The 13,741-nt window shown below is 36.0% G+C and overlaps 1 protein-coding gene across 1 annotated transcript; it reads left to right on the top strand.

Annotated features, from left to right (window-relative positions):
• The first annotated feature begins 675 nt into the window (after positions 1 to 675).
• Positions 676 to 12,219, top strand: LOC124836791 (uncharacterized). Its single transcript, XM_088112408.1, has 14 exons — positions 676 to 1,313; positions 1,397 to 1,486; positions 1,851 to 1,913; positions 2,543 to 2,629; positions 2,771 to 2,917; positions 3,035 to 3,195; positions 3,465 to 3,699; positions 3,856 to 3,966; positions 4,519 to 5,577; positions 5,701 to 5,964; positions 7,224 to 7,409; positions 8,957 to 10,111; positions 10,933 to 11,277; positions 11,626 to 12,219. The coding sequence occupies exons 1-14, from the start codon at positions 885 to 887 to the stop codon at positions 11,902 to 11,904; spliced, it is 4,611 nt and encodes a 1,536-aa protein (XP_087968534.1). The 5' UTR covers positions 676 to 884; the 3' UTR covers positions 11,905 to 12,219.
• Positions 12,220 to 13,741: the final 1,522 nt, after the last annotated feature.

Raw genomic sequence — 13,741 nt, 5'->3', positions numbered from 1 at the left:
ATAAAAAAATCACATAACACTTAGTTAATGTTGTTAGTGTGTATTAACGTAAAGGATGAAATTATATAATATTTTTAAAATTAAATTTAATAACCAAATTGAGATTCAGACCATTAGAAAATTTTAAGACATTTGTTTCAAAGCCATCCTAGTTTCAATGAAAAATTCTTAATTTGTGTTTATTTAATTTATTAGAGTCTTAGTAACAAACAAAAGAAGAAAAAAAGTTGTCCATGCTCACTGTTCAAATGAAAGAATTACAAAATTCTTCAATCTATACATATCCTTGGAATTATTTATGATAACATGTTTATAAAACAATTTATTGATTAATAATTATTATATTATTTACAGGAAAAATACTTCTCAAAGATAGTCACAATTATTTCATTTATAAAAGAAAATCAAGATGATTTCAATTTACCAGGGAACTTCAAAAATATTATTTTAAATACATGTTTGAAATTAAAATGATTTTTTCCTTCGAAAATCATAGAAGACCAAATTTCACAGCAAATAATTTTGATTTCGAAGGTTTTAAATTGTTCTTAATAAAATATAAAATATAGCAAATACATTTTATTTTATAATTTATTAATATTGACTAACAAGCAAGTAGTAGTAGAAAATGATAAAGGCAAGTAGTAGTATTTTGCACCTTTTGAACAAAACTCTTAAAGCATCATCCCGTTTAAATAAACGGATCGAATGCTGGGCGCGCTTAGAACCAACACCAAATCTTGACCAGCGGAGTGGATGCTCACTAACTGCCGTATGCAGACGTAAATCTTAAGAGCCAAAACAAAAGAAAAGCGTATTTGGTTCGTGTAGGGTTTAACCCGCAAAACCCTAGTTTCACAACTTCCCCTACCCTTGCAACCATCATGACCAAGGTTTACGGCACGGGGACGTATGATTTCCGCCGCCACCGCGTCGCCGAGTACCCGGTTGCGACGGTGGCGGAGCCCAAAGCGGTAGGTAATGTGACCACCGGTGGCAGCGGTGCCGTTCCGAGCAGCATCACTCTGTCGGAGATTCAGCGCGACCGGCTGACGAAGATTGCGGAGGAGAACTGGTTGACGAGCGGCGAAGCAGCGGCCGCGAGGGACAAGAAGGAGTTGGACCCTGACCTGGTTCGCAAAATCTACGAGACCGAATTGTTGGTGAAGGAGGGTTCCAAACCCGTGCCCTTGCAACGCGTTATGATTCTGGAGGTTAGTCAGTATCTCGAGAATTATTTGTGGCCTCATTTCGATCCTCTCACTGCCACCTTCGAGCACGTCATGTCCATCATCATCATGGTCAACGAGAAGGTCCTCTCTCTTCTCTTCTCATTGTGCGTTGTTTCATTTCAATCTCATTCATGTGTTACTTATATTGTGTGCCTTGCTTCCAGTTCCGTGAGAATGTTGCTGCTTGGACTTGCTTCCATCAGAGGAAAGACGCTTTCAAAGGCTTTCTTGAGAGGGTTCTTCGCTTAAAGGAGGTATCCGTCGCTTCAATTCTTCTTGTTCAGTTGAGTTTTCTAGTTTCGTTGCAATGCAGTCCTTGACATTGTGGCAACTTGCACACTAATGTAGTCAATACAGCCACAATTGTTGCAGCAATTCTGACACTTAGGTCCAACAACCTTGATGTTACGGTTGAACCTTGACCCTTTTCAAGTTTTTTTATATATATATATATATATATATATATATATATATATATATATATATATATATATATCCTTTGCTTTACAGTTTTCATACCCCCTTTTCATTGTGTGAACCGTGACATTTGACTCTACAATTAGAATCCCGTGTTAGTTATGACACTGCTGCTAAGCCTTGTGTTTAATCTGACTGTAGGGACGGGAACTGAGTATAGCAGAGAAGACAAATTATCTAGTTTTCATGATAAATGCCTTTCAGGTAGGCTTACTTGGGCACCTGCGCCTTGTCTCTTATATTAAATCACGCACAATTTTTGTTGGCTTTAATTTAATCATGTATTTTTATTTGACTTCGTGTATGGAAGCATATCATAACTTGTAGTAGATGCTTACATTGTTGTTGAGTTACTACTGCTTTACGCAGTCTTTATGTTTTCAGCACTGTTCAAATATCTTTTGTTTTGCTAGAGCTCCTAAACCTTGAGACATATAATAGGTGTGCGTCATTTCCGATTTTAATTTTGGCGAAAGTTGTAATCATGGAAGAAAATAACGAAAAATTTCCAAATTCTCAAGTCATCAAATTCTGTTGCTGTACATGTACTGTAGCAATCCATCATCCCATCCTGAATGAGCGTGTTTGCAATTTGGCTTCTTATTAATGATTGTCAGTTGGTGCTACTGGGAGAATTGATAAAGCAGTCCAACAGAAATGAAAGAAAATGGTTAATCAATATTGAACATGCCTAACAAGAGTGATTCTAGGAATGGTCATATTATTCTGTTCCATACATCCTTCTTTCCCATTATAACTGTAATAGTTATAATAAACCTAATAGGCCGTTAGATCATTGTTAAATGTAGCTAAGCTATTACTTTGCATTGCAGAGTTTGGAAGATGAGGTTGTTAGCAGGACAATATTGAGACTAGCAAGTTTGAAATCTTGGCACAGTTTATCTTATGGTCGTTTTCAGGTAAGATTGAATAAAAATCAAGTTATTTGTTGATGAAACATTACCTTGTTAGTCATATTCTTAATTTTATGATTAATGTTAAATATTATTGCTTGCATGCTAAATGCCATTTTTTTGGGACGTTGGTCTTCACCTATGTAGATGGAGCTTTGTCTTAATCCTGGTTTGATCAAGAAATGGAAAAGGATGATAAAGAAGGAGCCTGTGAAAGGAGGTGGATCACATTTAGATCCCTCAACTACAGTTGAAGTGATGTTCGTGAGAAACCTCATAGAAGAATTTCTTGAGGTCTTGTTTGTTAAAAAGTTTGAATGTACACTACAATGTGTAATGTTTTCCACTGTAACAAAATATTTTTATTTAAATGTATTATGCTGAATTTCTGTTTGTTGTATTTCTTTTTAGATACTGGATTCACAGGTATTTCCCCAGAAACAGTTTTCTGGTGGGGACGATGAAATTCTCGATGGTACTGGTTCCGGGCTTGTTAATGATGCTTGTGTCCTGTACTGTGAGAGGTTTATGGAGTTTCTAATTGACCTCTTGAGTCAATTACCAACAAGGAGGTATTTTGTTTTGACTATCTGTAGTGTTTTTTGTTTTAGGGCTATGTTGTTTTGTTTAATACTGCAAATGATATATTTTAAGTTTTACTTATATATTTTGCTAGTGTTGTGAATGATATCTAAGTTACTTCCATGATTTAAATTGGCAAATTTTTATTCCTTCCTGGCAGTTGTGGTTAAACTTAAAATGGATTCAATTCTTTCTTAAATGCTTGGAGGTGTCTAGTCTTACAGATCAAATATTTTCTGACTCTAATTCTGATTCGTAGGTATTTGAGGCCTCTGGTGGCTGATGTAGCTGTAGTTGCCAAATGTCATTTAAGTGCACTCTATAGGCATGAAAAAGGGAAACTTTTTGCCCAGTTGGTTGATTTGCTGCAATTCTATGAAGGGTTTGAGATTAATGATCATACAGGAACACAGTTAACAGATCATGAGGTTCTTGAAACTCATTACAGTCGATTGCAGTCTTTCCAGCTTCTTGCATTTAAAAAGATGGAAAAGGTGAGAGCTTAGATATAATTTAATCTAAATGATTACAATATACTAAAATCCTACTCTACTATATGTATTACTTTAATATCATGTCATTCTTTATTCTACCTTCGCTTAATTTCATGTTTTTGTACAAGATTTCATAATTTTTTTTTCTGGTTGTAGCTTCGGGAACTTGCTTTGACTAACATTGGTTCTATTCACAAACGTGCTAATCTGTCCAAGAAATTGTCTGTTCTTTCTCCAGAGGAGTTACGGGAGTTTGTTTGCTGTAAGGTGTGCTTATAGAATAACATGGCTCTTCTATTTCTCATAATATTTATTTTGGGTCTTCAATTTTCCTGTACCGCTTATGAATGTTGAGAGTTAGAATTGGTTGTTAATCTTTATCACTATTGCTAATGATTATAGTTATTTCACTTAAAGAGTTCACTTCTTTTTCTTCCTTTCTTATTTCATATCACTTTCTCTTTTTTTTTTTTCAGTTTTGCGGTATTTTTTTATCTTATATAGTTTCCAATATAGTTGTCATTTTTATCTTGTCCAGATATTTATGAGCTCCTCCTGAATGTAAAAGCTTGCTTAGCCCTCTTTCTTGAAATGCGTACTGGCTTCCTCTGTTTATGATCATAAGGAGAAGTGATCGTTTGTTATATTTACTGTATTGTAGTGGGGTTAACTTATGTTTTAATGTACGTGTTTCCATTTTTTCATGCATCAGTTATGTTGATTAATTTTAGAAATGGAATTTTAATGTTTGCAAGAATGCACCATGTGTTGGTTTTCAATAGCACATACTTTGTTTTTTGATATCGTTTTATTATGCAGCTCAAACTGGTCTCCAAGGAAGACCCCTGGTCAGAGAGGGTTGATTTTCTTATTGAAGTAATGGTATCCTATTTTGAGAAGCAACAATCTCAAAAAGAAGCTATTAATGCTCTTCCCCTTTACCCAAATGAGCAGATTATGTGGGATGAAAGTGTTGTACCTAGCATAAATTACTCAGGAGAAGGCTGTTTAGCATTGCCAAAGCTGAACTTACAGTTCTTAACACTTCATGATTATCTTCTTCGAAATTTTAATCTTTTTAGACTTGAATCAACATATGAGATACGTGAAGACATTCAGGAAGCTGTTCCACATCTTCTTGCATATATTAATAATGATGGAGAAACTGCTTTTCGTGGTTGGTCAAGAATGGGAGTGCCAATCAAAGAATTCAAAATTTCTGAAGTTAAACAACCTAACATTGGAGAAGTCAAACCATCATCTGTGACTGCAGAAGTTACTTATAGTATTTCCAGCTACAGAGCACAGATTAGATCAGAATGGGATGCACTCAAAGAACATGATGTATTGTTTTTACTATCTATTCGCCCTTCATTTGAGCCTCTTAGTGCTGAAGAAGAAGACAAGGCTAGTGTTCCACAGAAGCTTGGCCTACAATATGTACGTGGATGTGAAGTTATTGAGATTCGGGATGAGGAAGGAAACCTTATGAATGATTTTTCTGGAAGGATTAAACGTGATGAGTGGAAACCACCAAAAGGGGAACTGAGAACAGTAACTGTGGCTTTGGATACAGCACAATATCACATGGATGTAAGTAACATTGCCGAGAAAGGGGCAGAAGATGTTTATGGTACATTTAATGTGTTGATGAGGAGGAAGCCAAAAGAAAACAATTTTAAAGCCATCTTAGAATCAATAAGGGATTTAATGAATGAATACTGTATTGTTCCTAAGTGGTTGGAAAATATTTTTCTTGGTTATGGGGATCCTTCTGCTGCACAGTGGACTAATATGCCTGATCTATTAGAGACAGTAGATTTCAAAGATACTTTTGTTGATGCTGATCACTTGAAAGAAAGTTTTGTGGATTATGAGGTGAGTATTTTGTTTTCAAATTCATAAAAATTTTTGTTGCATGGGTGTGGTTGATGTTTTTCATTTGGAATTCTTGTATGAAATTTTGGTGCTTATGGGATTTCCTCTCACTCTATCCTTCAGGTGTTTTTCATTAATTCCAATGGCACAGAAAATTTGAATCCAAGGCCTCCTTTTAAGATCAAGCTTCCGAGAACACTCAAACCAAGCAATGGATCTCTTATTGGGAATGCTATGTCAACTGCTGGTGCAACAAATGGTATCAATACCGCTGATACTAATAATCAGAAAGAAACACTAGTCATTGAGGCATATACTCCTCCAGATCCCGGTCCTTATCCTCAAGACCAGCCTAAACAAAATTCAGTTAGATTTACTCCTACTCAGGTGCATTCAGCTCTTGATCTCAAGCATATATGTTCACTTTTCAGGCTTACTGTTAGCTTTCTTCTCATATATACATTCCACGTCCTATCAGATACTGATTTTTGTTTTTATCTTACTCTGCTTCTTGCTTCCCTAACTGTAGATGATTGTGATTATTTGACCAAAATTCAATTTATTTATGTGGCTAATTTGATTCACCTGGAATGTACAAATACTGTGGTTGTGTTTTGATACAAGTTCTGGAGCTAACCTACTTAGGTTTGCAACTTGTACATTGATGTCATAGCATTCTGTTAGGTATCCCCGTATAAGACACAAGAAACAAAGGGGAAGAAAGTATTGTTTTCTATATTCAGTAATTATGAGTTCTTACAAATCAGAATAAAGAACCAAAATCAGAGAGAATGCAAATTCCTCTGCACTCCAAAAGTTCCTAGGTCATTCCTCCTTGCCTCACGTAATTCTCCTCTTACTCCCTTTGTTCCCTCTCTCTTCTAACGAAAGAATATCCCCATGATTTCACACCTGCCACATCAGCCATTCTGTTATTTCAGAATCAAGGATGTGTTCTTGTGGGCCCCCAAGTAATGGGTTTCCACTTCTTCCTCTCATAAACCTGGTGGGTTTTCCTACTCTGCCTGTGCACTCCTTCTCCTTCATTCGTATTACATTCTTTTCATTTGATTTAAAAAACAGTGCTTCGGTTTCTTGATTGCTTATGTAATGTAGTTAGCATCACATTTCATGTTCTGTTTCCCTTTAGTATTGTGGGTAATGTGAAATGGATAATTAGTGAGGTGTGCTACCTTTTTAAAAGTTTTGACAAGAACAAGGAGCCCATGGTTCTATAGCAATGTGGAATCTATCTAGTTTTCTCATGCATTTGGTAGAGGATGGCCCAGATTTTCTAGGCTTTCTCAGTACTGTGTTACAGAATAAGATTATGTTTACCTTCCTTGTGTGGTGCTCTGTCGATGGTTATTCTGCTACTTTGCAAAGAAATTGGACTGTTTTTATTTTTCTTGCTACATTAACTTTCTGTCAGTAGCTGCATCTGGACAGAGCAAGTAACGGAAAACCTGGTTCACACATTTTATAAAAATTGTCAGCTTCTTGCTTTTCCTTTCTCTCTGGCTACAGTTCAACTGCAGAAGATAAAAAATTCCCATATACATTTCCTACCATTTACTTTATCATATTCTCCATCTCTGAGTACAGGAGTATTATTAATGATAATGTCAAATGTTTCTGTCAAGCAGGTTGAAGCAATTATATCTGGCATTCAGCCTGGTTTAACCATGGTTGTGGGGCCACCTGGTACAGGAAAGACTGATACGGCTGTACAGATTCTGAATGTTCTTTATCATAATTGTCCTTCTCAAAGAACCTTGATAATTACTCATTCAAATCAGGCTTTGAATGACCTGTTTGAGAAGATAATGCAGGTGATATTTTATTTCTCCTCCTCCTTACACGTTTTGTGATTTGAATTTGATTAAAATTTAGCAGTTAATGCCCTAGTATATGAAATTATTACTATGCACGTATTTTGAGGGAGGGGAAGCATTGAAGCAAGGGTAAGTTTACTGTCTTGTGGTCTAGAGCTCAGTGGTTCGAACAGCTATTGGAGATAACCTTGTATTGGCTCACGTACTACAAGCTTTGTAATTAGTATGTGGTATGATTTTTGGTAATTAATTGAGGACTACATCCTGCTCAACCTTATAGAATCAACTTGTAAGATGAGGATTCCACTTACATATTACAATCTTGACTTTATTTCTAGTCAATGTGGGATCTCCAACACTTCTAATGAATTGAAAGACAGGCAAACAATATTCTAATTGGGCAATGACAAACAAAGTGGAAAATATGGAAACAATATTACCAGATGGATTTATCTCAGCTGGTTCATGTATTTTTCATAGTTGAAAAGACTAAAAGGACTACTCTTAGAAAGTAGACTTTGAACTTAGTCTTACAAAACTGGCTTTAAGGTGAGATTTACACTCATTTATGTATTATGATTTGGTTATATCTGTAGTTGATATAAGATCTTTAACATATCCCCTCACATTGAGGACCAAATATCTATGGTGTGGAAATTAAATTTTATGGGTGACTTGATAGTGGTAGCATGACATGCCAATAGTTAGAGTATCCTAACACAACCTCACAAGTTGAACATGTATGGTTAAGTTTGCACCATTTATTTGTTGCAATTTGGTCACATCTCTAGACAATGTGAGATCTCCAACTCCTACACCTAGCTGACAAATACGTATTGAAAAAATAAGTTAAACTATTCTAACAAGTTAACCTGTTAAAAAACGTTATACAATTCCTACACTGGAAAAAGAGGTAGATGAACTACTTCATCCGTATGAACTCTAGAGGCAATACTTAACACCAACTGACAATCCTTTGGAACAAATCAAATATACGAAAAACAATTCCAAAGTAGGGAGTAATATATATGGGCAGTTTTGGTGCCAGCATGGCATGTTTCTCTTAAGTATTTTGTACTCCAACGGCAATGTGGAAGTGGCAGAGAACTTCAAGGGAAACTCAGATAGTGAAAGGGACGACTTTGTTGCAGATTGAAGTACATTTGGAATGATCTCTGGAATTTCTCTTTTAACTTCTGATAAAACTTATGATCATGTTATTTTTCTATCTTCCACACAGCCCTTTATCCCTCATAACTACCAAACATATTTCCATATTTCCCGTTCTTTGCAGTTTAAGAAATTTTTAGGCTTCATCATTTGTGTTTTTTTTTCATTAATCTGTTATTTTGTTACTGTATTTTTTTTTAACCAAATATTTAGTTTTCTTGAAATTGAACCCGGTTTTATTATTGTTTTTCTTGTTGGGAATAACCTTTTCTATTGAGGGTTCTGACTTTGAACTTGGTAACTCTTTTTTATTAATTCTTTGTCTTCTTCATCTAAGTTTAACACATGTTTCAATTTAATTCTTTTTGTTTTAGAGAGATGTTCCTGCAAGGTATCTTCTTCGACTTGGTCAAGGAGAACAAGAGCTAGCAACTGATCTTGATTTTAGTCGGCAAGGTCGCGTTAATGCAATGCTTGTTAGGCGGTTAGAATTGCTGAGTGAAGTGGAGAGGTTGGCAAGATCTCTTCAATTACCAGAGGACGTGGGTTACACTTGTGAAACTGCAGGATACTTTTGGTTACTTCATGTTTATTCACGCTGGGAGCAATTTCTTGCTGCTTGTGCCGAGAATAAAGAGAAGTCAACATTTGTTCGAGATCGTTTCCCCTTCAAAGAGTTCTTCTCTGATACACCCAATCCCGTATTTACAGGTGAGTCTTTTGAGAAAGATATGCGGGCTGCTATGGGGTGCTTTCGTCATCTTAAAACCATGTTCCAAGAACTTGAAGAGTGCCGGGCTTTCGAATTACTTAAGTCAACTGCTGATAGGGCTAACTACTTAATGACAAAGCAGGCTAAGATTGTGGCAATGACTTGCACCCATGCAGCTCTTAAGAGGAAAGATTTCCTCCAGTTGGGTTTTAAGTATGACAACTTGTTAATGGAAGAAAGTGCCCAAATTTTAGAAATTGAGACTTTCATTCCAATGTTACTCCAGCGGCAAGAGGACGGTCATGCACGGCTTAAACGCTGTATTCTGATTGGTGATCATCACCAGTTACCTCCTGTTGTGAAGAATATGGCTTTTCAGAAGTACAGTCACATGGATCAGAGTCTATTTACCAGGTTTGTCCGGTTGGGCATTCCTTACATTGAGCTAAATGCTCAAGGAAGAGCCAGGCCAAGTATAGCTAAACTTTACAATTGGAGATATAGAGAATTGGGAGACCTTCCTTCTGTAAAGGAAGAAGTCATATTCAAAAGGGCAAATGCTGGATTTGCTTATGATTATCAGTTAGTGGATGTTCCAGATTACCTTGCTAAGGGGGAGACGACTCCATCCCCTTGGTTTTACCAAAATGAGGGAGAAGCAGAATATGTTGTCAGTGTCTATATATACATGCGTCTTTTAGGGTATCCTGCAAATAAGATATCCATTTTGACTACATACAATGGTCAGAAACTTCTCATCCGAGATGTTATAAATAGGAGATGTGTTCCATATCATTTCATTGGTCCTCCAAGCAAGGTATCTTTCTCATTCTTTACTTTTAGTTTATATTTTAGAGCAAAATAAAATGGTTTCTTTAATGGAAGGTGGTGTTAATTTTGGGTTCTTGGTTTCTGAAGATGACTTTACAATTATTTTTCATATTAGGGTGTATTATATTTCCCTCTCTTGATAGACATTTACCTAGATGAAATGTGCTACACTTTTTCCATTTTGCTTAAATGAATCGTTCAGTAGTTGCAACTCTTATGGATGAGGCTCTCCCTGACACTTCTCCTTTCCCTTTCACTTTCTGTCACCAACTACTAATTTTAATGCCTTATTGAGTTTTGGATTTAAGAAGATGTAATGATGTTTTTGACACGCCTGTTATCAGCTTTGGAACGTTTTTACCTATATTCTTCATTTCATCTTCTAAACTTCCCAATTTGATAGTAGGGTTCAGAGCTGATTACATTGCAGATGATGCTGTTGAAATTGTATAAAGAAAAATACCTGCAAGTAGCTTGTTTACCCTAGCCCATATTCATTTTTCATGGGAGGAGTGGGTAATTTTTAAAATTAGAGGGGAGGGGAAGGGTAGTGTCAGTGTTTTTCAAGGAAGGTTATTTTATTTTTGGTAAATATATTTTGAAAACCACACCACAAAAACTAGCTATTGTAGTTGGAGATCTCAAAGCCTTGTAAAACCCCATGTTAGATTCCCATACTTCCAATGTGGCACTCAAGTCGTACCTTGCATACTAATACCATTTATTTATATGATGTTTGAAATTATTGTACATTTTTGAAGTTTTGATTCTTAATTATGTCAGTTTTCTATAAATGACTGATCTCAGGTTACTACAGTGGACAAGTTTCAAGGTCAGCAAAATGATTTTATATTGCTATCTCTTGTTCGTACTCGATTTGTTGGTCACCTACGTGATGTAAGAAGATTGATTGTTGCAATGTCACGTGCTCGACTTGGTTTGTACGTCTTTTGCCGTCGTTCCCTTTTTGAACAATGCTATGAGCTGCAACCGACATTTCAGCTGCTTCTTAAAAGACCTGACCACCTTGCCCTTAATTTGAATGAAATTACATCATATACTGAACGAGATGTTGAAGATCATGGACCTAAACATATACATCTTGTCAGTGGCATTGAGGAGATGGGGAGTATCATAGATAGTCTGTATCAGGTATGTCTCACATCTCATAATACAAGAAAATGTTCTCCATTTTATCTTCAGTTATTCTGATTCTTTTCGGGCTTTTTTCTAATAAAATAAATTCATCCAGACTGAAAAGTTTAGAAAATCGGGCCAAGGAATCCACCTTATGTTTACAGTGAAGTTTATTTTCCGTTTTTTCTAAACGTTGTGCCTGAAGTATTCCGATGAGATGTTTATTGTGGGATAATTTTGTTTACGCTAGCTTATTTTAATAAGCGCTGAAGTTTCGTTGTACTCCTTTATTTGTCATAGGTTATATTCTTTCTGGGTTTTATTTCACAAAAAGACTCAATGATTTTTTCTACATATTTGCAGGTAAAGTTGAGACAGGAGTTTCATCAAAATGAGCCTTATTCTGGTCAAGTAGAAGCATCAGAAAATAACGAAAACAGCATGGACATGCCAGAGCAAGCGGAGGACAGTGATATGCCACAACAAGCAGAGGACATGCCACACGAAATCAAGGAGGCTACAACTGTCGATAACCACGTGGCTGAAAATATCCCACCCGAAAACAGCGCGGAAGATGTTACCATGGTTGATATCAGTGATGGTGTTGCAAAGGAGGAGACCGGTGAAGGTGCTTCTAAGTAAGCAAGCATCCAATACACTTATGTTTATGCTAAGTTACATAACCGTAGGTCATGCCATTTATTTTCTATGTCTAGATAAATCAGTATGTGGCAATGGGAAATCAGATTTTTTATATGAAAGGTGTGGAGGAATTTATGAGCTTTTGTACCAATTGTAGTCAGTATATGGAGATGCCAGTGCCTAGAGGAAAGCAATATTTTCCTTTAAATTTTGATAGACTACGATGAATTTGCTGTAGATTGAATGTCTCACCTGATTAAGATTTGTCTCTGTATCTTAGTCCACCAGAAAGAAGGATATGCAGATCTCTTACTATGCTGTGCAGTAACACCAACATTCACTAGTGTAGTATAAGATGATGTTTATGTAACTTTTGTTCTTTTCGTTAAATATTAAAATATTAAAATGGAGACAAAATATTAAAAAAAAGTAATTTTTTTTGGGTTAGTCATTTACAAAATATTAAAATGGAGTCTTCTATGAAATTATTTTTGTATGGAATAATTAAATAACATGAAAATTCCACAAATTTGTATTTAGGAATTCAATTTTTATGTAATAACAAATTTGAATCACTATGAAATCATTAAAAATTTTGTTGGAGAAATTTTGTGATATTTTTATGTGAATGAAATCTTTTGTTTAGAAATATTTTGTTATTTTTTTGGAATTGAGAAAACAAATTTTATAATCAAGTGAGGAAGCAGGTCAATCTGTTTAATTTATTAATTCGTGATAAGTTGTACATTAATATGTGGTGGGTTGGATTGGATTCAAATTTTTTGCTTACTAATAAATGAGTTGATTCATTATTTGAGCCAATAAAACCCTTTAAGGTTTGTTATTATGGAGGAACTCAACCCTGCACCTATTTGGGCCATATTTACATATTATGACTAAATCTTGATAGTTTGGTGTGTTAATTATTATTTAATATTTTGTTACTATTTATTATAGTGTTATTATACTTCCCAAATATAGGCCCATGACCTATGTTGATCCTATAAATACAACTATTATTTGGTAAGGAATATTCACTTCATAAACACTCATTCTCATCTTATTATAAAAGATTTTAACTCTCTTACTGACTTGAGCATCGAAAAGTCTTTTATAGGTATATCTCTCCCCTCTGAATAGTAAGAAGGTCTTTCCAGACAAAAGGAGAAATCAAATTACCTTTAGAATCTCGTCACCTGTCCACAAGTCTACACTCAAGATCCAGATAAGATTATTGACACCTATCATGGGGCTTTTGTAAAACGTTTCCCCACCCTCACCTTCCAATGGTCACCACCCGAAGATTTGCACAACTCTCTCATGAGACAGAGATCAACCAGATGGCCACCCTTCACCAACAATTGTAAATGCTTACACAACAACACGACAAATAGCACAACAAGAAGTCGAGCTTGAAGCCTTACATACTCCATAATGAACCGACTTGCAAGAACTCCAATAGAGGCTGATCGACCTCGAGAATGAAGGGTCATCCCTAACCTCCCCTTGATCCCTAAAAGGAGGATTGTTGGAACTCCTAAAGGAAGATAGCCTACCAGCTCGGCGAGATTCATGAGGAAGTCGAGACAACTCCCCTTAGCGTCAAGCTTAGGGATATCAGAGCGAGTCGGCCGAACACAAAACAAAAGGAGTGTGAGGACATTCTTGTTACCCCGATCGCATCCAAAACCACTAGTCAACCCAACACGAACGTTATGCTCCTTTGAACACAAGTGATGAGATCATGTTCAGAGAGGCATACAACATGAAGCTTATGCGGTAGCGTGATCAACTCAGCCAATGTTTCCAGGTTGTCGACGTTGTTCCGAACTAGACA

Source organism: Vigna umbellata, chromosome 4 (assembly GCF_029865625.1).
Source record: "Vigna umbellata cultivar VRB3 chromosome 4, Vumbellata_1.0, whole genome shotgun sequence".
NCBI lineage: Eukaryota > Viridiplantae > Streptophyta > Magnoliopsida > Fabales > Fabaceae > Vigna > Vigna umbellata.
The sequence above is the reverse complement of the archived record's forward strand: the minus strand, read 5'-3'. Positions and strand labels throughout refer to the sequence as shown.

Coding starts and splice junctions, on each gene's coding strand:
- LOC124836791 (XM_088112408.1), top strand. CDS start 885: ATGACCAAGGTTTACGGCACGGGGACGTATGATTTCCGCCGCCACCGC. Junction 2,918..3,034: donor TCATAGAAGAATTTCTTGAG/GTCTTGTTTGTT, acceptor ATTTCTTTTTAG/ATACTGGATTCACAGGTATT. Junction 11,278..11,625: donor TCATAGATAGTCTGTATCAG/GTATGTCTCACA, acceptor ACATATTTGCAG/GTAAAGTTGAGACAGGAGTT.